Here is a 23,759-nt window from a genome sequence, read left to right on the forward strand (position 1 = left end):
GTTCAGAGCAAGCACTGACCTGGAGATGCTGCTGTGGAGCTCAGAGGATATTTCTCATTCAACATAGTGATTTTCTACTGTTCAGTCTGCTCTGCTTGAAGTAACTGCCTATGCCCAGTGCTAGCCTGGTGATCGTATAATTAAAAGCTATATTGTAATCCAAATGAGAGGTCAACAGGGAGAATGTGCTGCTGTTTACTGAACTGAGTGCCCTTGAGTTTGCACTGCTAATATTCTCTCAGTGTAGTTTTCTGTAATTCTCTTTTTTTAACCAAGATAAAAGGAAAAAGAGAAATACTACCATGTGATATTATACTGATATCAGCCAGTTGCAGAGTTAGAAACTTTAGATCCAGAGCTTAGCTCCAGATACTTGAACTTGAATTCATTATACGTCATGACATACGTTATACAATGATGTCTACATTATCATATACATACAGTGTATGATGTATACATACAGTGATTTTAAAGTAGCTGATACTCATAGTACCAGAGTAGTAGACTGTCACCTTCTCTCTAATCCAAAATTAGAGGAGAATGAAACAGAGACTTGAAGAGTCAGTTTGTGTTTGCTCAGAGGCAGAAGATGATGCTGGAAAGCTACACTCAGTTAGTTTGGAAAGATGTGCCCCTCGTGGTCACAGAGCTTTCTGCCTCTATCCTCCCTCAAAGTCTGCCCTCATGTCCCTGCTGTCTCCAGACTGCCTCTGCAAAAATTTCTGTCCCTCATCTGTTCATCCCTATCTCTTTATGCAGCCAGTTTCCTGCTTTTCCAGACTTAATTGTCTTTCCTCCATCTACAGATCTACCTCCCTGATGTTCCCATGCCTTTTGCTTCTGTGTGTGTGTGTGTGTATGTGTATGTGTGTGTGTGTCCGGCCCCCATGACTAGTTCTCTCTTTATTTCCATTAGGCTGCTTTTTTCTTCTTCCCTTACTTTGGAGCATAGGGGAGAGAGCATCCCAGCTCTTAGTTGCTGTGCCTAGTGCCACAGTAGCCTACAGCATGTGGGAGCAGCCGTTGCAGAAGTCTGGCCAGGCCCCTTCTGCCCTGGGCTGGAGTTTGCCCGTTGCAAATAGCATCTTCAGAGGAATCTTTGACCAGTTTAGCTGCCAAATTCTGATGAGCCTTTGCTGAGCATATGCAAATGAGATTTTTTCAAAGGCTTATAGTTAAGAAAAAAGCTGGGTGTTTTTTCATGGGGACTGCCAAAGGACAACAGGAACCATACCTTCCAAATTTCAAACTGTTGCTGGGAAGAACAGAGACACAGGAGCTTCTCAGAGCTTCTTGCAAAGCTTTCTTTCTCTTTTTTTCCCCAACAAGGGCAAAACATGTTTCTCCTCAATCTTATTTCCTGAAGTGACTAAATCCTTTTAGTTGAAACATAAAATAATAATAATAATAATAATAATAATCAGCCTCAGGCGGAGACAGAGCATGGGAATTTTCATCCCAAATACTTAGCCTGGCAAAATTTGTAAGCAACTGAAAACAATCTTTTATAATGGGAGCTACTGAGATCTTTAACTACAGAGGACCTACTTGCTCAATACACAAAAGTCAGATAAGAATATCTCCATGACCCATGTGGGATACTTAACCGATTTAATAAGTATCTGCTTTTCATATTTCAGAAATCTATATTAAGCAATGGATATCTTGAGGAAGTGTTTGTATCTACCACTTTTCAGGTCATGCCAAAGCTCTTGTGTCTATTTGATTAGTTAGGCATGTCTGTTGATAACTTATTTTATTTATTTATTTACTGAAGCATTTTTGTTTTGAAACTTAATTCAAATATTTGCATGCATATTAGAAATCCAGCTCAGTCAACACAGTAAAAGTTCAGCTTCATGTTCCCTTAGAGAGATATCCTTAGCGTCTTCTGGACAGGAAGTATGAAAACAAAAGTAGTCAGGAATGAGATGATTCTTCATTCAGATTAGTTAAAAAAAAAAAAAAAAAAGAAAATATTTTTCTGCCTCCCACGCCCAGCACTCACTTAGACTTAAGAGGCAAATCACAGAATCACAGAATCGTTTAGGTTGGAAGGGACCTCTGGAGATCATCTAGTCCAACCTCCCTGCTCAAGCAGGGTCCTCTAGAGCATATTGCCCAGGATCACATCCAGACGGGTTTTGAATATCTCCAGGGAAGGAGACTCCACTACCTCTCTGGGCAACCTGTTCCAATGCTCTGTCACCCTCACAGTGAAGAAGTTTTTTCTCAGGTTTAGGTGGAACTTCCTGTGGTTCAGGTTCAAATCCGGAAGTTCTTATTTAGTATCTGATTATATTCTGAGAGAAATCACGCCAATGGACAGGATCCACTTCCATGACAGAGGCTGTGCTCTGTTCTTCTAGCAGGAGCCAAGGTTTGTTTTCCCCACTTCTCCTCTTGTGAAAGAGTATGAATATCTGTGTTACAGAGATATGAAGAAGGACACAGTGGCCTCCACATGAGAGCTCTGTATTCTAGTTTCTAGCCACTTCAGAAGACATGACCCTGGTGAGCAGAGTTTCTTTGCTGTTTTTCTGACTGCAGCTGCTTTCATGGTCCTTTTTAAATGAAGGCTTTTTGGCATGAAAGCAAGTTCCATGGAAATGTAATACAGCTTTATTTTTGCCATAGTGTGTCAACTCTTTGCAGGGAGAAGAGATATATCTCATCCTCCCAGACCTGTTCTTCTCAGTCCTTCCCTTTCCAGCCTGGCAGCCGTCCTCTCCTTTGCAGGTGCCCAGATATGCAGACCAGAGAATGGGGAAGCTGGCTGGCAGGAGCTGACTTTTCCAACTGCACAGAGACATCTGTATTCAGAGCAGACCCTGTCTCTGAAATGAACTGTCTCCTTGGTTTGCATTCTTTCCTAACTCAGCTGCAATTCCACAGGTTTCCAATGTGTTTGCATTTGGACATGGAAAAACAACACTGAAACATGTGAAATCTGGAACATTGTACTGTAGAGCTCTGTGAGGTTCCTGGGGAAAGTAACAATCAGATAGTGCAGCCATAGCGTTACAAATGCGAGCTTTTCGTGTCAGTTCGGTACTCGAGCTGAAAAACATGTCAAAACAGATGGGTATGTTGTTGACTGAAAGTTCTTTGCTTTTTAGTCAGTCATAGATTCTTTTTTTTTTCACAACAGACTGAAAAAATGTTTTCTTAATTTAATATAGGAATATATTGTGGTTATAACATTTCATTTATCCCTAGACTAACGGAGAATGTACTGTACGTATTCCAGTCACAGTGCAAGTTTTCCTTAGCTGCTTGTATATAAGCTCCCCTCTAACTTCCCTCTACAGGAGATTTAGTTTTCGTATTAACTCATTGCAACATCTTTTATGAGCAGTGACTGTCAAACTGTGCTTGTCTGCGCATTTGTGCATGCTGATATTGTTCTCATTTAGACTAACTTCAGTTCCCACCTCAATCTTGTTTTTCCCCATGCCGTTTTCTCCTGATGTATCAACAGTTGTTTTAAACTTACTTGAATAAACAACCTACAGTGGTTTAGACAAACTAAGCCAAATTGGAGCAATAAGTATTAGAAGATATGCAAGGACACAAACAAAAGAATTCCCCAAATGTCTTCAAGTGATTTTCTTCCTACTTTTTTTAATATAGTGTTTGTGGGCCAACTGTGGCAATAACTGATCATTTTAATACAAGATTACATAATTCCGGTTCAGCGATTCTTTAGAGAGAAATTACCCTGAAAACATCTTTTCATTTTGTTCTAATTTTATAAAAAACTTGATATTCTAGATGTAAGAAAAAGAAAATAATTTGAATCACCAAGTTTTGAAACTCATTTAAATATTTCATCTCCCTTGCACTTCCAAATATACTTTCCTGGCAGGTCCTTGCTTTTCCTTCTCCAGCTCTCGAGGTTTACCATCTTTCTAGCTGAGAGAGACTAAACTAAAGTTTTCTTCAGAACCCACTAAATGTTTGGCAAAAGATCTCCACCATGACATGAAGGATCTTGCTCGATTTTTCTTGGAGCTCAGCACTCTGACTTAGCAGCACTACAAACGCACACACTGATTCTGTCAGAAGACTCCACGTGGAAAGATAAATTGTTAGATCAGGACTGTATTTTGAAATGTAAATTGGATTTGGAAACACATCAAGGCCATTAAGCTTCATTATTTTCTCTCTCTCTTTTTTTTTTCTCTCCTCTGCTTTGTAGTGAAATCATAAACTGTTTTTTCAACACTGAAATGCCTGTGTTGGCTAGAAGATAGGGCTTTGGAGGTTAATGGTATTTATTAAAAAAACCAACCAAACAAACAAACTAATGTGTAATAGTGAGTCAATCCCCATTTCGGAATAAATATGATCTCCCAAATGGAGTTTATTTAAATACTGAAATAGTTAAACACTGTTCTTTCCAACTTTGCAATTGGATGATTAAAACCAGATTAGCAGAAAAACCTTGGTTTTGGGGGCTGCATTCTGGCATTTTGTGCTATTCCTGTGGTATACAAGGCAGGAAATGATCAGAGCTTCCTTTGGGAGGAGTCTATGTTCGTCCCTCACCGTGCATCGTGCCTGGTTCAGCTGAGCTCTCTCTCCAGCTGCAACTCAGAAATGGGGCCCTTGGTGGTCACGCTTGTAAACACAGAGTGAGAGTTTTCCACTTTTGAGGCTTTTTCTTTCTCTCTCTCTTTCTTTCCATTATGAACTTAATATTTTCTCTTCTCTTTTGTCCCAGACTTTTTGAGTTCTTTATTCTGCTGGTGATAGACCCACCTCCACCACACATATACTCATGCATCTGACTCAGAGGAACAAAGACATTTTAGGCTGGAACTTGGCAGAGGTCACTGTATCCCTAAACACAGCATATCTTCTCATTTTGTCTACGTTAGGACGTTGCTGTGCTGTCAGTCTTTGCTGTCTCTCCCTCACGATACCTTTCTTTAACTCATCGCTACTTCGATAGCTCAGTGCAGCCTACCCTTACTTTCCAAAATGAATTGCAGTTACTGAGGCCATGACTGATTTGCTTGTTTGGGTACCATTATTCACTGTACTGATTCAGAAGAAGTAAGAAATGAGGAAAACACACTAGAGAAAAGTATTGAACACTTCTAAACATAGCTACCATTTTCTGTAGCAGAAAGAAGAGATAAGTGGGGATTAAAACGCAGCCTTATGGTCATTAATCTCAAATGCTGCCTCTAGTGACATCTTTGAGGTTAAGTAATAGGAACTGTGATATTATTCAGCTTAGTTAAATTTAGTGTAATTCACATCTGCAGAGCTTTTGTGAATTAGTACTTAGTCTTAAATTGCTGGTTTCTGTGATATGGGAACTTCAGAATATCACGTATTAAGTCTTGATATGTTATGAATTAGGGTGTAGAAGTCTGAAATCCATGTGACACATGCCAAAAAATGCAAGTTCCTGAGTAATTCTAAAGCAAATATGCAATTAATTTAATTTGCAACGTTAAACAGCTGGGATGGCATCCTTACAAAGAATTCTTTCCCCTCCTTTAGTTGCTGTTCCAACCTAGATGTTGGAAATGGTCACTGGAGACGGGCCCTTTTGCAAAGCTAAGTTCATGAGCTTCAGTGTTTGCCCAGCGCAGCTGATTCTTGCCTCACACTTCACCTCATTGGGCTGTAATAGGTGCAGACCTGTATTGATTACTGTGACTTACAGGAGAGAAAAATCTTTGCACTTCAGATTGGATATAAATTATAAATAGCATCTCTAAAGGCTGTGAGGTGCAGAAATGGCATTCTTCTGAGACAGCCACATGTAAAGCTGTTGTTGTAGAGGTTATTAACTTTATGATTGCAGCACAGGTGTACTTGACCCAGAACGATGATCATTGTCCATGAAATCTTGCAGTCTGGGCTCAATCACCTGCCTTTTTCAAGAATGTTCATTAGCAATGGCCAGCAAAGGTCACACTAATAAAAGAAGGTTAACACTCACTATATCAGTGTAAATTCACTGGTGAAGCAGTGTGGTCTTCTTTCCATCTTTCTCACTAATATAGCCATGCAGACTTCTGTAAGTAGGTCACATAGGTCTTAGGTATGCAGTGTATATGTGTGTTTGTACATGTGTGTTTGTGTACATATGTACAGAGCAGCTAATGAAACACAAATAAGAAAAATGTATCCAGTAGGGGTTAGCCGTAAGCAGCTTGTTGCAAGTGCATGAGGGTAGTTCAAAACTGAACTTTCAGGGGTTTTTTTCAATTTTTTTCCAGAAATTTCTTATACTTACTTGATAGAATTCAGTTGTTACCAAAATGAACAGAGAACCTTCCAGTGACTCCCAAAATTTGAATTTTTAATTCCATTTGCTATGTACTGCTTGTATTCTGGGAGCCCAGCTCTCTTGTCCTAGGCATTGCACAATCACAAATATCTCCTTTCCAGGAAATCCCGCGAAAGTGTACTGAATTGCTCATGAAACCATCAGTCTTACTAGAATGCCTATTCGTTTCTTTTACCATTCAGGGTAGGGCTGCTATATTTCCATGGACGTGTCCTCTTTTTTTTTTTTTTTGTTAACCTTCACAGCTACACCTGATTGGTAAGTGCAGCCTGTGTGCAGGTTTTTGAAATACCAGCCAAAGCCACATCTGGGACTTTCTTCTTCTGCTAAGAAAAAATAAAGTGTAGTGAAGGAAGAGGAGCTCAGTTAGCTACTACAATAAATTGGAAGGAGACAGAAGGTGTTGGCAAGGCAATGAAGAGACGAAGTGTCAGGACATGCAGAACTCGATAAACTGAATATCAGTGAGGTAGAGAGGGTCATGGTGAGACGGGTTGGAAGCATGGTCAGGAAAAGGGAGGAATCAGGAGTGTGAGGTCAGGAGAACTGGGCTAGGTTGGTTGTTCAGATGGAGGGGGATTTAAGGCCCAGGTGGTGGGCAAGGGTTCAGAAAAAGCTGCAAGGTGGAAAAGTTTTGCGAGGAGGAATTCAAAAGTAAATACATGCCTTAGACAGAAGACTATTTGGCAAGCGGTGCAAAGATATTTGGGGAAAATTAAGTAAGTGAGGAGCCTTGGGAAGGAGTGAAGGGAGCATTCGTCCCTCTGAGGCTTACATACCTATTCAGCAGTGCAGGGGGGCCGCTCTATCTGCTTCAGGCACACGAAAATATTTGCCCTGTCAGGCCTGAGGTGTTTCTGAGCATGTACAGAAGCGATCCTGTAATAAGGCATGTGTGGAGCTTTAAGGTCAGAATCTGAGGTGTTTGTGGAGTTTAGACACCTCGGGGGTTAGTTAGCAGCAGAATTAGGATTTGCAGGATCATTTGGATTTAGGCTGTTAAATTTCACCTACCTTGATTGAAAGTAATAAGTCATTTTTGACACCTGGTTTTAGACTGCTGTAGGCGCTTGGAACAGGGGTCCGCCAGGAAAAGGAAAATCAGTGGATAGCCCTGTCCCAGCCCTTCCCTTTCCTTCCCCTCTCTTGGCCTATTCCTACCATACTGCAGTCACAGCCAGCAAGAGGGGAGGACCAGATGGAGAAAAGTTTCATTCAGCTCTCCCTCAGGAGCAAAGCTGGCATTGCAGAGGCAGCTTCTAACTTTTTTTCCTCTTAGTCATCATAAAACGAGCCTCTGAAAGACAAGCAGAGGGAATTGCCTTTCCTATGATTTGTCCAAGGGGAGCTACATGCCAAAGGACCACAGCAGAAGCTGAAAAATGCCAAAGACAGCATTGGCGGGGTGAGGTTGGGTTGGGGCCAGTTGAAGGCAATCGTCGGAAGACAAAGCAGGCGGGTTAATGAGGCAGGAAGGCAGCTTTGGAAAATGGATCCGGGTTTGTGTGTCCTCTTTTCCTTTCAAAGGTAGAGGGATTTTTAGTGATAAGTAAGGGGAGAATGTGAGTAGTAGTGGCAGGGCAGCATGAGACCGAATTTCCTTTGCACTCAATTGTAAACATGAAAGAAAAAAAATCCCACTTCTGTACCTATGAGTAGAGTTTGTGGTGACTGTAATCTTTGACTACACAGTTACGAAAGGACACAAGAATCCAGGAAGAGATTTCAGGGGGAAAAAAAAAAAGCTCCCTTGAACTGTTTCTTATGTTAAAGATTATAAACATTTTTCATTGCGAAGGAGAGTAAGGGGAATTATGGGGAGTTCATTTATTCCCTGAAGGTTTATTGTGTTTGAATTCAGATTCTTAATGAAATCATAAAAGCACTAGTCTCAGTCCTTCATGGTCCATGAATGTTTCCTTTACAGTCCCTTATACAGGGACTGTTTCTATCCATTGAAAAACTCTCTTTACTTCAGTGATCTTTGAGCAGATGCTAATATTAGCATTACAGGGTCAGCCTCGCCATAGTAAAAGACAGTTAATGGCCCTGAGGGCACTCGGGTATAAGAGGATACAAATAGGCTCTTTCCTGATTGTTTTACCTCTTAGCTCATAGCCAGATTTTGCGGGTTTCCTCATCACTGCTCTGTGGCTGCTGCTTCAGGAGGTGCCAGGTGAAGGCAGGGCCCCTCGCGCCACCAGCGTGAGCCCACCGTTGGCCAGCCGGCTGACGCGGAGCAGCTAGCTGCGGAGCGTGCCTCCTTCCTGGGATGGTCTGAAGCGCTGGCGTATTGCATCCGCTGGCTCCCCGAGGCGATCCCAGCACCCTCGTATCGTTGGAAGTGCACAGGAGCTGCATGGCTTGCGTGACCTGGTTGTTAACAGTGTCGTCTGCGTGTTCAGGGACAGCGCAGTTCTCCAAACTCGGTTCCTGGCGTATAGGTAGGAGAGAAAATTATATTCAGCTGTTTTATTTTAAAATGGATTTATTACTAATCTTGCACATCTGCATTTATTCTACTAGTGGTTAAGGGCCTTCATCCATTTTTCTTGTATGGGGGTGTCTTTTCAGGCATTACTGTTTGCAGTCACACCATGTAAGATTTTAAAACACTGCCCTTCCTCTTTCTTATTTGCTCAGGGGCTGCCGTTTCCACCGCGTTGCCTTTGCTGCTGTGTTTTTCAGAAGTGCCGGATCAGTTAGTACTCATGCTGTTGGCACAGCTGTTCTTTGGTGATTTACATAATTTCGTTTACTCGGTGGATTTTTCAAATCTATGATATTCTTCACTGAAGTAAGCTTATATCAACTTGATTTGATTTATCAAATCAGCTTGATTTATTTCTAATAATTAATATTCCATCCAGATGTTTGATGCTACCAGTACTATTTAGGATCAAATAATCATAAAACATCGTCACTGAAAGTAGCTATTTTCTAAGCTCCAATCATGTCACGCATCCAGTCTTGCCAGAGTCAGTGGAACTGCTTGCATAAGTAGTACTCGCTCAAGTTAGCAGAGGTTGCCGGTTAGGGATGTTATTTCAGAAAAAAAAAATCTCTGCTGTATAAGCAGTAAAAAATTGAGGAAATTTGAAATAAGCTCAGATTTTAAAATCTGACCTTGAGTATTTCATTTGACATTAATTAGGTAACTTGCAGGTATTGCTGCGGTATGTTTTGAGTGTAAGGAATATCACCACTTAAGTGCTGTATGCCGGTTACATTGCAATGTTGCTTAGTGAATAGAGCTCTTACCTTGGGCTTGGGGGACCTTGGTTCCACTCCTGCTACTGTCACTGTTCTCAGCTGCGAGTTCCCTATCTACAAAAGCAAGATAATGATGAATTCCCTTTTTTGAAAACTCTATTAGACATGCCCTTGAAAAGCAGTAGGTAGAATGAGATGTAACTGACTGCTTTTATGACACTATAGCATGTTAAGATCTGTCATGTAAATTAGTATTTTTCAGGTTTATAACCTGTGAAAGCTTTGAAGCTTGAAAACTTGTTTCTCAGTGGTCTTGTCAAGGAAGCCATGTGGATGTGTGTTCACGCAGGAAGTTGAGAGTCCTGAGCAGGTCAAAACTTCCTTTATTTAAAAGATAATTTTTCTTTCTCCTCATTGAAAAAATGGTGATTTTCAAATGCTAAATACTGTATTTGTGCTCTTGGGTAACATTTTATAAAGTTTTTTTTTTCTAATTCGTGGTAGGATAAATACCATCCACATTATGAAAATCTTAGTTGGCTCACTATAGTATATTATTCAAACGTTTCAGAGCCACTATGATGTACCATGCGAATTCAATCAACTTTACATGTTGTCTAAATGCAGCTGACAAAATCACAGACTCACAGAAAGCAAGGCTGGATAGAAATAAGTTATCAAGAAGTTATCTAATTTGTTCTCATCCCCCAAGGCAAGGTCAACTATACCCATATTATTCCCAATAGATTGTTGTCTAACCTATAATTAACTTCCAGTGATGAGATCCTACAACTTCCATGGGTATGTAGTTCTTACCACAGAAGCGTCTTCCTAAAATGTAATCTGAATTTTCCGTCTTGCATTTGACAGTTGAACAACTGTTATATTTATATATGTATGTGAATATATATATTTAAATCCCTACCTACTTCTGTCTGCAGAGTACAGCATGAGTTTTACCATGAGTTTTAGAAGTCCATAGCTGTATAATATAGAACGCATTTATACTGGCCTTCCTTTCCAAGGAAGCGGCTTGATTTTGGTATAAACATGCACTGCATTTGAAATTGCTGCTTGCCACAGTACAGTTCAATAACACACTGCAAGCCTGATTCAGCAGGCGACGGATGGGAGGCTTTAAAGCTGCAGGGGCAGGTCATCCCCTACGCAGTGTGTGGCATTTCATGGGAAGCACATATTCAGTGACTTTTCTTCTAGCTCGGCCCCAAAGTCAGCTTCCTCTGCCCTTAACCTGAATTCCTGGCAAGCCTGACATAAGCTTCTCTCGTGTCCCCCGGACTGACTCTTTCCCTGGCTGCCTCTCGCTGTGCAGGGCAGTGCCGCAGATGTTTGGCAGGCTGGATATCCGCGCACAAGGCGCTCAGAGAAATGAATCCGCCTCTGAGCGAATTCAGGGGTTTCGCGCGGCTCCTTTGTGGGAGCTCCTGTGTCTGCAGCCCTTCGCTTGGCAGCCCTTGAATGAAGCCCGGGTGAAGGCGGCATTTGTGCTTCCTCATCCTTGTGGTTGCCAGGGAACAGTTTGGGCCCTGGTGCAAATTAGGGCTATTTTAACCTGAACTAGCTGGTAACAGCTGTCCTGCCTGCCACGCTTCTTGCCGCTTGCCAGGCTGCCAAGTCTCTCCCTTTTCCCTTGCAAAACCGGGGCTGAGAGGGGTGGCATCCCAGAGAGGTGTTTATGCAAACTGTGCCACCCGGCGAATCCCGCAGCTATCCAGCCATTCAGAGGCGCTGGAACGGGGCCAAGCATCTGGTCTTTTATGTCTACACTCACTGCAAGTGAGTCTTCGGGTTTATTTGATAGATAAGAGCAGTTATACTTGGTTTTGTCAACTCTTGCCTCTTTATGCAGAAGACTCTTATGAAATTTTGGGCCAAAGACATGTTTGCTTTTAGGCTCTGTCATCCTAGAGCAACAATGCAGGCCAGCCCTCAGTCCAATATTTCTTTAAAACCATTGAGATGCTATAATTCTTCTATCTCCTGAAATGCTGTTTTTTCAGCCTGCATTTTTAACTGTTGCCCTGTTTGATTCCTTCTTTTTTTTTTTTAATGCAACTGTGTGGAACTTGTATTGCTGTGACCATCTAGAGACTCTGACTGTTGTATATTGATATTAATAACAGGTCTGTCTTGGATTTAGGGCACTACATGGTTCTTCCTGGGAAGGACCTATAGCTGTTTGAAAGAGTTATTTTTTAAACCATATGCTCAAAAGAAAAGGAGTTGTCTTTTGGTGACCCAGTAACCTGCGCTCAGAAGTGAATGACCTTACAGCTTTCACTTATTTGGCCAGTTAGTGCTCAGAGGAGCAAACAAATGACCCGCGCTCATGGGACTGCCCTTAATATTTAGTGAAGAGTAGTGAAAAATGGCAACTGCAGTAGTGTATTAGCCTCCCATCTCTCGTGCTTTACAAGCCATATTTGCAGGGAGCTTTTGTATGAATCTTTGTATCTGTTGCTCGCCTGGCAAGAGGAATTAAATATTCTGTTACCTTTTCAAATCAACTTTTTACAGTTACTTCCTGTGAGTAGTTTACGTGCTGTAATTGAGGCGGAGGGGAGGCTGGTTGTGAAAACGGGAATTCAGAGGTAATCCGTGTTCCAGATGGGAGGGCATTCTTGTAGCTCTCTTTCCATCCTCCCGCTACAGATATTACAGGTAACGAATGTCCTACGAAAGTTAAGTGTTATATCTGCGTCATCGGAGATAATAACAAAGTATAAAATATCTTAGTCTTTGCAGGCCGTTCTCTGCCTTGGCCGTACAGAATCCCACAATTTTCTTTGGATGAATGTTCCATCTAAAACAGCTTACTGTGAGTTTCAGCCCTCTGTATAAAAGCTATATTGTCATTTCTTCAGATTTATCTGATTTTTCCCTCTTGGTTCCTCTAAACAAGACATTTCCCTACGCAGATGCTTTTAGATTATTATCAGGTCCCTGACTCCATAAACTAGTGCTTCTAAGCCAAACTAAACACACAAGGTTTTTTCCTTTCTTTTTTTTTTTTTAATGTTCCCTCAGAAATCACTGCTTCCATTTCATTAATTGCTTTATGGCTTCTCTCTTAATTTTGCCTAAGCTTTTAACCATTATTTTTAGCATTGAGAGGTGTAGAACTGCATACGCAGAAGCTCCTAAGGTCACCGGTTCTCAAACTCTTGGGCTAATGGACTCCTTCCATTTTTCCCAAAGCTCTCATATTCCCTCTCATATTTTAAACAAGGTCCTCCTTTTTCCTCATTTTTGCTGGTGATGCTCTGAGAGCTTCTGCTGGTTTTGTGTTTGAGATCTGGAGGTCTACATCAATAAATAGTCACAACAGATTCAGTAATGTCTATAAAGCACGTTCTTATTTTTGTGTGCAGATCCAAAGGATCCCTGCTGAAGAATCATAAATGGAGAAACCTTATGAATTAAAAATAGCTAAACCTATCATTCTTCAATAATATCTGACATAGTCAAGGATAAAATTGTTAAATTCCTGGTGAGAAATAACTCTGTGCTACAGGAGTCGTTTAATAGCATCCGCAAAGATAGGTGCAGCAGAGGCAGGGAATGTCTTTGCATGCAGATTTGAACAGTAGAATTGCATCGTATGAAGACTTTCATTTCTGTGGGTGGGGGGGTGGGTGTATTTAGAGAGAAAGAGAGAGCGTGAGAGGGAAAAAAAGAGATTTCTATTGATTCATAACTTTTGGGGGAAAAAAAATCCTTTCTGAAAGGCATGTCGCATTCACATTCCCAGGTCAGAAGGGACTGGTTTGTTTGCTCGTTTATTTGTAAAGGAAGAATAGAATCATATTACTTCTCTGAGTTATGGAAATAGGAATAAAGCTTGTTTAGTGAATTTTAAAATGCTTTTGTTCATGCAAATGCCCCCAAAAGACTGTGTTTCACCCTTTGAAACCTTCTAATAGTCAAGTTTTGATAAGGCTTACAGACTTTTATGTTAGTGTAATTTGAAGTCTTGAGTCATAAATGTGGAAGTAACTTCTGCAAATGTTTAGAGCCGAGACATTCACTGCCGTTCCAAAGTTAACATCCTACCTAATACTGGCGTTAACATTTTTCAGCACAGTAGGATTTCAGTGCAGCATGTGACAACCGGAATAGAGTTGGCTTCCACTGAAATCAGTGGTAAACTTTCTGCTGAGTGAGATCACTTCATGAGGAATGGCAATACTATCTCTTCCAATAAGGACTAAATCCTGAGGCGTGGTGCACCCTTAATTCATTTTGAAGTCCGTGGTATTTAAAGATGAGCTGTTGCTTAAGGAATCAGACCCGAGGTCACCATTGTGGCTAATATCTGTGGAAGAAACTTTTCAACCTGGAAACTTTTTCTCTGCAGAAATATTTCAGTGCAGAGACTTGTATCGAAATCTCTCTCTGCTCCTGTGCAGCATGGGAAACCTTTGTCCCACACATCTTGTAAACGCCACGGGGGGCCACCATTGTTCTGCACAGCTTCTAAACACCGCAGAGGGAGGCTTTTGTCCTGCACAGCTGGTAAACTCGGTAGGAGGGCACCTTTGTGCCGCACAGCTGGTAATCGCTGCGAGAGTGAATTATGGGGATTCCTAACTCCGCGAGGCGAGCTGACACAGCTCGTATGGTCCATGGGCTCAGTAATTTCAGCTGAAGGAGTCTGTAAGCTTCTTTAGCCAAAGAGCTGTTTTTTCTGGAGAGCAAATAAAAAGGTGAGGCAGCTAAAATACACGCGTAAATGTGTGCACAAATGATCCCTTGGGCCATTCACTCAATCACACTATATAGCCACCTCTGTAAACAGGCAGCCAAATTTAGACTGCTTTTTATTATTTCTCTGTCCCTTCCTATGCTTACTTCATCTCCTATTGAATACATCACCTGCTAATTAATTTATTTAATAAGCACTCTCATTATTCTTTCAGTTCCCTAATAACTGTGTTTAAAAGACTTGGACCCCTAGTACCAATCCCTCTGGCACGTCATAGGTGTCTTTTCAACTCCATACCGTTACTTACTGTTTATCTTCTCAAGCGCTCTAGCTACTTTCCAAGAAGTGCAACGGTGCTCATTTCCAAGACGTTTTGAGATATCATACATTATCTCAGCGTTGCAAAGTTACGCTTTTCTTCAGTCAAAATGTAGTGAGTCTGATGAACCACTGTGTTATTCCAGACTTATGGTTGTGCAACTGCAGAGTAATTGCTGAGAAGAGAGTCCCAGCCTGCTGTGAGGCAAGGAACGGTACTGAGATGAGATGCTGAAACTGGACCTGATGCGCAATGTCTGAATGCACACAGACATTGCGTTCGCTGTTGCTTCTGGTGCTGAGACAGAGGGGCACAAGTAGCGGCGCTGCTCATGGCTGGAGCCAGCATGGGCCTGGCACAGCTTATTTGCCCAGGCACCACGCCACACCTCGTCTGCAGAGGTGTTCCCCTCCCCAGGGAGCCCACCTCACTGGTTGGGAGCTGTATTACACTGGAATTACAGCTACGTAAATCTAGAGTATTGTAAGAGCTCCTTGGCTGACAGAAAGCAAATCATTTGTAAACTAGAGGTAAGGGTGACTTGCAGCCTGCTACAGAGAGGAGAGTCGTGGTCCACTGCAAGTGGTTTTGCCAGCTTCCTGGTGCACTAGAGTTGTCAAATTGACCTATGCAGAAAGACACCCTAGTGGATAAATCTTTCACCTGCTAATTTTTGTGAGTTGATGAAGTAGTCACGTTTGATTTTATCTTTTCTTGTTAAATCTACATCCAGTGTGCCTTATGGTTCCTCTTACCCTAAGGGCACTTGCAATTTTTTAATGCTGATCTCTTATTTTAATAATATTCGAAGGTAAATTTTGCATGTGGCAGTTTTGTGTAGTTCTTCTTTTCTCAAATTAGCATTATTTGTCCTTCCTCCTGCCCCAGTCCTCTGATGCCTACCTGATTGTGCATGAATTTTCAGAAATAATTGCCAGTAGTTCAGCAAGTTCATTAACTGAGTCCCTTAAGACCCTCAGATGCATGTCATCCAGACCTGAAGATTTGTATATTAAATTTTTGCAAGTATTCCCTTACCTGTTTTTTTTTTTTTTTTGGTATCAACAACTGTATTGGCAAGTCTTCATTATTTCTAATTGTCAATATCTCTTTGTTGTGGTAGATAAATTGATTATAAAACTCGTTCCCCATTTTGCAATCATTGCTCATTTTACTTCATTTATTAATGGATCCATCTTCTCCTCAGAGTTCTCTTCCTGTGGTGTTCTGTACTTGTTAAAATATAAATCCAGTTCTCCCCAGCTCTTTCTTCGCTAGCAACTGGGAAGTCATTCTGCTTTTTTTTTTAATCTCATTTCTCACCGGAATCCATAATTAACTCTCCATTTTTTGTCTATACCTTGCTGACACTCCTCCAGCATAGATACTCCTCCAGCAGAGAGTCTTTTCTCTCTACAGATCCTTGAGTAGCCGTATTGGCTGCCTGGCTGTTTCTTTGTGAGGTTTGGGGGATTTTTTTGATTTTTTTTTCTTCTGCAACTGTAATCTTAGCATATTTTAGGATGTTCTAGCTGTCTCCCACACTTAACATGCTGTTTTCATGTCTTTTTATTACACCATGCTCCTAAGATTTCTCAGACACCCAAAGAATTAATGTCTTAAGCTGTTATACTTTGTGCTGCAACCCACTGCTTAATACAATACGTTGAATCGTGTCGCTTATAATCATTGCTATTGAAACTAGTGAGCACAAAGGGTATAAATACTTTAGAATATCCTGGCTGTAGCACAAATGTTTCTTATAATCTGATTCTCGCAAATAGTTCTTTCTCTCAAAACATAGATGGCTTCTCATGCATTTAATTTAGCTTTGTCTACTACTAAACACAACTGAGCTTACTGTCTTCAAAAATATTTTTCCTCTTGTGAAAACCTTATGGCCAAATCTGTCATCACCCTTAGGACATAACTCCTCTTGCTTCTGTCCAGTCTTCCAGACCTTTGATATACAAATCACAAATGCACGGCCTGTGCAGTGTTAAATTTTTAGGGCTCTCCCTTCAGTAATAGTTGGGTATGAATACGTAAGGACAAAATTTGACCTTTAAATGACTATAAAGGGCCAAGGTAGATACTTGGCAGGCTTTTCGTATTGCAATATTAATCAAGCAAAGAATCATCATAATCCTAGAAACTAAATAGCCATTGTAGTGATTTTATCACCAGGGAAATTGTTCATCTGTCAGTAAGATTGTTACTAGGAAAGGGAAAATAGAGAGTGTTAAAATTGCTTTAGACCGCTGAATCAGCGAGTCCCTCTAGATTCAAAGCTTGAATTGTTTTTTGAGAGGGGTGGGTTGAGAGGGGTTGCTACAGGAAAGCTTTAGGTTAATCAGTTTCAGTAACACCAGTGAATGTGAGTTTGATCTCTCCTGGGGGAATGGGAAGAGTGCATGGGAGAAGGCAAGATAGAGAAAGGAAAGGGGAGGCTTCTTAAACTTATTGTTTTGTCACTTTTTGTTTCTGGATGGCCCTTTCACAAAGGAGAAACATTGCAGACTTAAAAAAAAAAAAAAAAAAAAGGCAGCATAATGTTCACTGCCTATATTTTCAACTAGTTTAAGCCAGCCAATACTAATGAGCATGAAAACGACAGAGACAGAAGGAGATAGATAAAGGCAGGTGGGAGTGACAGAGGTGGGTTCGTACGGGAAGTGCCCGTGTAAGGCCCAGAAAGCCATATGTGAAGATATTTTGCCTCTTGGGGCTCAACATGACATTAATGTGTGCTGTGCCATGGATGTGTGAGGCGATCTAGCTGTGCAAGAGTGTTCTCTGGGTGTATGTTATGACAGCTTATTTCTCTGTAAAATCGCGCCTGTGTAGATGATGTCTTTGCCTGTGTCAATGTATGATGGCAGTGGACAACCATATCACACTATACCAGATCCCACCATAACCAAAGCTATTTTGTGCAGGAGGGGTCTGTGGAAGATGCCAAAAGAGGAAGTTTTTCCTTATGCGCTGGTTGGACACCTGTGTGTACGGGATGACCCTGAAGTGGGGAAAAAGCCTTGTTAAGTATGGCTACAGGGTGGATCTCTGGAGGGAAAGTGGTAGATTGTCTGCGTTGAAAGCCGTCTGTAAGATACGATAGATTGCCTTCCAGTGAAGAGGATTTGCAAAAGGATGGATGAGTTTGGAGGTGGAAAGTATTTGTATAAAAGATGCCTGCGGGAAATTTGTGTAAGATGTCATGAATTGTCTTCGTACAACGAACGTGGGGGGGAAAAATCTGTGTATGTGTGTGACGTGGATTGTCTTTGTATAAAAAAGTCTCTTTGTGTGGGAAGTGGTGTCTTTATGTAGCTGGTTTTTTTGGAGGAGCTTGTGTGATGGCTGCCTTTTAGTGAGTTGGGGGAGGGAAACGTGACTGAGAGTGTCTTTATGAAAGAGTTTCTGGAGGGAAAAGCATATGTGTAGCAACTGTTTCCGAAAAGTACACATATTCTGAGCTAGGGAATATGCAGCGAGGGTTTCTGAAGGGGGTGCGAATATCTGTGCGCTGGTGGTGGTGGCCTGCCTTTGTTCAGCGGGTGTCTCCAGAGGGCCGGCCGTGCGGCGTGCCCTTGTCAGGGATGCCACCCCCTGTCCGTGGGTGTGCTGCCGTGGGGCTCGCCCGCGCGGCTGTCCCACCTGGCCCGGCTCCCGGCCCGGGTCAGCGCCCGGCCGCGCTACAGCCCTCCGCTCCGCGCGCCCTGTCCTTCATTGTTGTAACTCCCCGATTGTGATACTGTCACAAAACTGTTGCTAGGCAACAAATGTGGTTACCAGGTCTCAGCGAATAGCTGAAGGGGAAAGCGAAGTGTTGCACCATTGTAGAGTAACCATAGCAATGACCTACTATTACAGACTAAAGAATTATCATTAACAATGTTAAAGTATCAAACAGAGGCCCAGGATCCAGAGACTTCCAGGCAGCATCTCTGCATAATTGGGTTATCTAGGAAGAGATCCCACCTCTTTCAAAGCACTTGGCCGGTTGTCTCTATGGGAGGGCGGACATTAATATTGTTTTTTGTTTTTGTTTTTTCCAATAAAGCAGATGTACTGTGCATTTAAGGAGACACTTGTAAAGCAATAGATGAACGTTGACCACAGAAATCAGAAACAGGTGACTCTGTATGCAGAGGGAAAAGATGACAGAAGAGGTTCACTTTTCTGCCTCAGGATTGTGCACAGGTTTATTGGGAAAAGAAACACCTAAGTGATGTATTAGTTGTTTTTAAAGTTAGGTGTTCTGTTTTAGTTAAAATGCCTATACTGGACTGAAATCAATGTTAAATATACATTTACATATACATATGTGTATGGAGTACTCACGCTCTGAAAAGTATATATCTTTTTGTGAGTTAGGCCAGACAGGTGAAATGCCTTAATGAAGCTGTTCTTAGCAGGGTGCTGTGGGGTTTGACTTTCCCAGGGTCGAGATGCTTTCAGGGTCCATGGTTCTCGAGCAAGCAGCAAGGAAAGGAGAGGCGCCTAGCACAGCCAGGGCCATGGGGGTGTGGGGGTGTGGGGGTGTGTGTGTACACGCACGCACGTGCGCGTGTACCGCGTGGACGGCTGTGCCAGTGGAGCCCTGCAGCGGTGCAGCCCCAGTCCCGTCCCAGTCCCCACAGCCGGGACGGAGACAGCAGCGGGGGCGGCTGGGTCCTGGGCCCTGCTGGGCGGTGCAGGGCGCTGCGCAGAGCGCACCTGGCAGCACACGGCAACTCGCAGTCAAACTGTGCCCTTTGTGTTTTGCAGGTACGGAGCGTCATGAATTAACTTCCTGGAAGAGTTTTCCATCTATTTTCAAATTCTTCAGCGAAGCAATAGAGGCAAAGAACAGTTCGGTGAAACCAGCCCCGACGCGGCGCTCCAACAGGATAAAATACGAAGAATTTTAAGAGCAGGAAAACAAATCTCTTTGCTGCTTGTTTTCCACAAGCGGTCTCCCCGCCCCTCATTAGATTGTTTTCTTCCTAGAGCACAGGGTCGTGATGTATACATCTAAATAGCGTTTTGCATTATTTCTAGATGAGTGCAACTGTCAAAGCAATATGGGTTCACTGGTTGTGCTTCCTGTGGGCTGTAACTTGGATTTTGTGCTGCCCATCAGCGCGCAGATTAAGGCTGACAGTGGTACTGCACAGTGCAGCATGGTGCAGCTCTAATTGCCCTGACATAGCCCTGCACCAAGCTGATGCCAGAATTTAACAGCTTCTTCGTGGTCCTATTGCCTGCAGGATTTTGTTGCTTCCTTCCAGGGTTCACTTTTTTTCCTTCTTTTGCAGGAACGAAGTTTGGGATTTATGCATTTTTTAAGAATTGCTTTTAAAATAATTGATACAGATAGATTTGTCTCCCCAGTTCCTGTGCTTCCCCCTATCTGCATCTGCTTTTAAACTGCTTACATGCATTTTTTTAATAATACAGTGTATTTGTGTTTTTGTAGGGTTTTCATTTTCAAGCCATAATGACGAAAGTAAAATTTAAAGAATAAGCCCATAAACAGCACAAACCCGATTAAATAGTATTTGGACTTACTAGTCCCAAAAAATACTAGTTATTCTCTGTAATTCTAACAAAATCTTTTTGGTTTGGCTTTATTTTCTTATGAGACCAGGGGACAAACTGTGCATAAAGTAACACCTATGAAATAATAAATTAAGACTAGATATTTCTGTGGAGAAGTATCTCGGAATTTAAAATAAGGTTTCCAGTAAATCTGTACATTACAAAAAGAAATAGCTATTTTTAAAACAAAGCCTACTGATGCTAAAATCTCACTGCTTTGTGATCCTAGAACTGCCATTTTCACAGAGAGTTTGCAACTCTGATTTTAAAACTGCAAACTATTCTAGTGCACATATTAGTGAAAAGTGTAACATAGGTTAAATGTCTGTATTTAAAATTTACTTTTAGAACTTGGTTGATACCTTTATTTTTTATTCTGATAGAAAGTCTATTTTGAGACAGAACAAAATACTACTCTTTTTAAAGACAGTTCTAACTCGGAGTGCTAACAAGCAAATGATTTTACACTCAATAGCCTTCTCTTTCTCTGGGACCAAGTGAGATCAGCTCTTCACTCTTTCATTTTCTGCTGATAGGAGGGTCCAAGAACTTTGGTCCAGATTTATGGGAAAGTCCCTTTGTTGTAGAGATTTTCTCCTGCTGGATCAATGGCATTATTTGTAGATCTCCTCTTCCTTTTCAAAGTCCTACTTAAAAATGCCTATTCATTAACGCCTGGACCACACTGTGAAATATGACCGCAAAAAAAAAAAAAAAGAAGAAGAAGAAGGGGGGGGGGCACGTTTTTCCTGATTATTTTTTAACGCGAAACTGCTTACATTTTCATATGCGAAACGTGTAGTGACTTGTGAGCCTGTGACTGCCGCGGTGGCAGGGCCGCGGGGGCCGGGGCTGCCTGTTCCGCCCCCTTCTCCGGCGCCCGCGGGAGAGGCGCGCTCGCGGCGGGCCGGGTCGCCCTGCGCGCCCGCGCAGCCCCGGCGGCGGCGGCCTGAGCCAGCCCGCTCACCTCGGCCCCTCGCACTGCTGCTCCCTGATCAGCGACAGGACGTGCCCGGTGCCGTGCCTGGCAAGCAAGTACGCCAATTAGCTCCGAGAGTTTTGACGATGCGAAATTAAAGTGATCTTTTCTTCAGTGGCCGTGTTTGTATCGCCTCTGATGTTGTGAGAGCCGAGGCGGAGAAGGCAAAAACTCAGAGCGGTGTTTCAGCCGACCGCTGTGCTTCCTCACACCGGGTCAGTCGTCTGCATCCACCACACGGGTTCGGGACACGGAGCCCCCTCCCCCTTTAGTGTAATATCCCCTATTTCCCAGCCGGGGGCGGGGGGGTGTTAATACGATGTGAGGGGCTTGGGGAGGGAGCAAGTGTCTGCTGTGGGTCTGATGTATTTTGTCTGGAGTGAGCGTAGCCGTAAGGGAACGGTACCAGACGGGAGTGCAGGGGGAGGCTCTGCCCGGGTTTGAGACAAAATCCACGGGATCTGCGAAGCTCTTCCTTTGTCTCCCGGAGCGGCGCAGCGCCGGAGGGCGCCGGGGCGGGCACGGCCGGCGCCCCTGCATCACTGCCACGCACCACCACCACCAGCATTTCCCTCTCTTCCCTCCCCCTGCAGACACCTTATTGTACTTAACCTTTCCCTTTTGGAAGTGTTGCCTCCCCGGGGAGGTCGCCGTGCGCCCCGGGTCCCGGACACGGGAGGAGGGTCACGCCTTGCCTAGGCGGGGGCAGCGCAAAATCCGTGCCCGGCGCCGCCAGGTTTCCTAGGGGAACCTGTTGCCCGGGAGGATTGGGGGGGGGGTGGGGGGGGGGGAGAGGGTTGCTGCGGCGCTGGGGCCACCTCGGTCACCGCCTCTCCCTCTCCCCAGGCACTTTCAGTGCGTTGGAGGCGGCGGCTGGCCTGACCCCCGCCTCGGGTGCTTGCAGTCGCCCCTGACCTGTTTCCACCCCAGCCCTGTTCCTTGTGTGTGCGGAAAGGGGCGGGGGGGGGGGTCGTTGTGCGTAGATTTGTGGATTTACATTTCATATTTTGGATTTCTGTGCTTCTTCCCGGATCGGGGAAAGGGGAGCCTGGGGGAGGTTTGCTCCCCAAAAAATACACTGTCCAGAGCCAGGCATGCGTGAAGAGATCTCCAAGGTGCCAAATATCGCGGAAATGGTTCTATTTTTTTAAGTGTCAATGCAAAATGAAGTGTACAAAAAAATTTCTACTGCAACAATTGCCCTTTTTAACATTTCTTTGTCGTGCCGTCGCCTGGCTTGTGTTATTACTGCTTCTCTAAAGAACTGTAAAGCACAGGGAGTTCTTACGACTTGTACATTTCTGTTTACACTGAACAAAAAAAAAAAATAAAGATGATCTTTTCTCTTCTGCTGCGCGCCCCTTTCCTAGCACTAGCCTCCGTGGGAGCCGCGGTCTTGCCCCGGTACCAGCAGCCGGGAGCGGCGGCTCCGCGCGGCTCCGCGCAGCGCTGCGCGGCGCTGCCGGCGTTTCGGGCGGTGTCCGTGCGGCAGCGCCCCCCCCCACCCCGCTGCCTCCCACGGCTGGGTTTAAACAAGCGGAGCGGCCTGCAAGGAGGAGAGGGGACCCAGCCGGGGAGGGAAGGATGCTGGGGAGCTCTCGCTCGGGCTCCTGCCTCAGGCCGGTAAAGGCTACTTGGGAATTAGGGGCAAAGGATCCGTTTAGGGTCCCGTTAGGTTTTTTTTTTTTTCCCCCACTTTTCCAAGCAAGCGGCCGAGGCGGCTGGGCGCTATCTGCGCTTCCCTGGTGGGGAGGGAGGGAGCGACCCCCGCTGCTCCCGCGGGCTCTGCCCGGGCTCGCCTGGGCCGCGGCTCCGAGAGCGGGGCCGGGGGAGCGGAGGGGGCGGCCCCCAGCCCCGGGCTGCTCTGCCCCCATGGGAATCTTCCCTTCCCTTTCCTTCCTTTCCCGTCCCGTCCCTTCCCTCCGCAGGCTGGAGTGGAGGGGGCAGGTCGAATTTTAGCGCTGTCCCTTTTTGCTGATCCTCCATTAGTGTAAACCAAGTAAGTCGCCTGGAGTCGGGGAAAGGGGTTTATCGATGCTTCCCGAAACTTCAGCCCCTTGCTCGGGAGGGAAGGGCCTTTGCTGTGGGGGCGGACTGGGAGAAGCGGGCAGAGCTGGTCCCACACGCAGCGTGCGCGCTGGGAGCGTTAGTTGCTGACGGGGAAAACTGCACAGAGGCGATTCCCAAAGAAGCTAGAGGAGAGGGGCGTTTATCTCCACATCTGTGTAGTGTAAAAGGCAACAATGATAGTCTTAAAGCACACTCAGGATGGATGAATGTTGATTTAATTGATTCATTTGGATCGATGTTTTCAAAGTTTCACACCACTGATCTTTCATGTAGTGATGTCTTTAGCAGCCAGAGGTCTGACATGAGCCTTCTCAGATTTCATCGCTAGGAAGCTCGGCGTCATCTGACACTGTGCAACAGCCTGTGCCGTGGGTTAACTTTGGGGCTGGGAGTCCAAAACTGGCCAAAAGATGGGACTGGAGCTGCAAGAGAATCACGAGCTTATCGTGGCCGAAAGCCTGAGATGAAGCTGAAATGCCATGTCTGGAGCAATGGGTCAACGAGAGTAATTTGTCCTCGCCAAAGAGAGGGATCAGGAGAAAAAGTCCTGCGAGGA

The 23,759-nt window shown here is 43.9% G+C and overlaps 1 protein-coding gene across 5 annotated transcripts in view; it reads left to right on the forward strand.

Moving 5' to 3' along the window:
• The window catches only part of LOC104150250 (ARB2 cotranscriptional regulator A), a 276,204-nt gene extending 253,749 nt beyond the window's left edge, over positions 1–22,455 (forward strand). For 4 of the 5 annotated variants that reach the window (XM_068925110.1, XM_068925114.1, XM_068925115.1 and 1 more), the window contains one exon: positions 19,342–22,455. In XM_068925110.1, the coding sequence (XP_068781211.1) occupies positions 19,342–19,484 (143 nt within the window). In that variant the 3' untranslated portion in view covers positions 19,485–22,455. Of the gene's footprint in view, positions 1–17,510; positions 17,779–19,341 lie in introns of those variants that run through there. The other variant, XM_068925108.1, reaches the window with a different exon arrangement.
• Positions 22,456–23,759: the final 1,304 nt, after the last annotated feature.

Source organism: Struthio camelus, chromosome W (genome assembly GCF_040807025.1).
Source record: "Struthio camelus isolate bStrCam1 chromosome W, bStrCam1.hap1, whole genome shotgun sequence".
Lineage (NCBI taxonomy): Eukaryota > Metazoa > Chordata > Aves > Struthioniformes > Struthionidae > Struthio > Struthio camelus.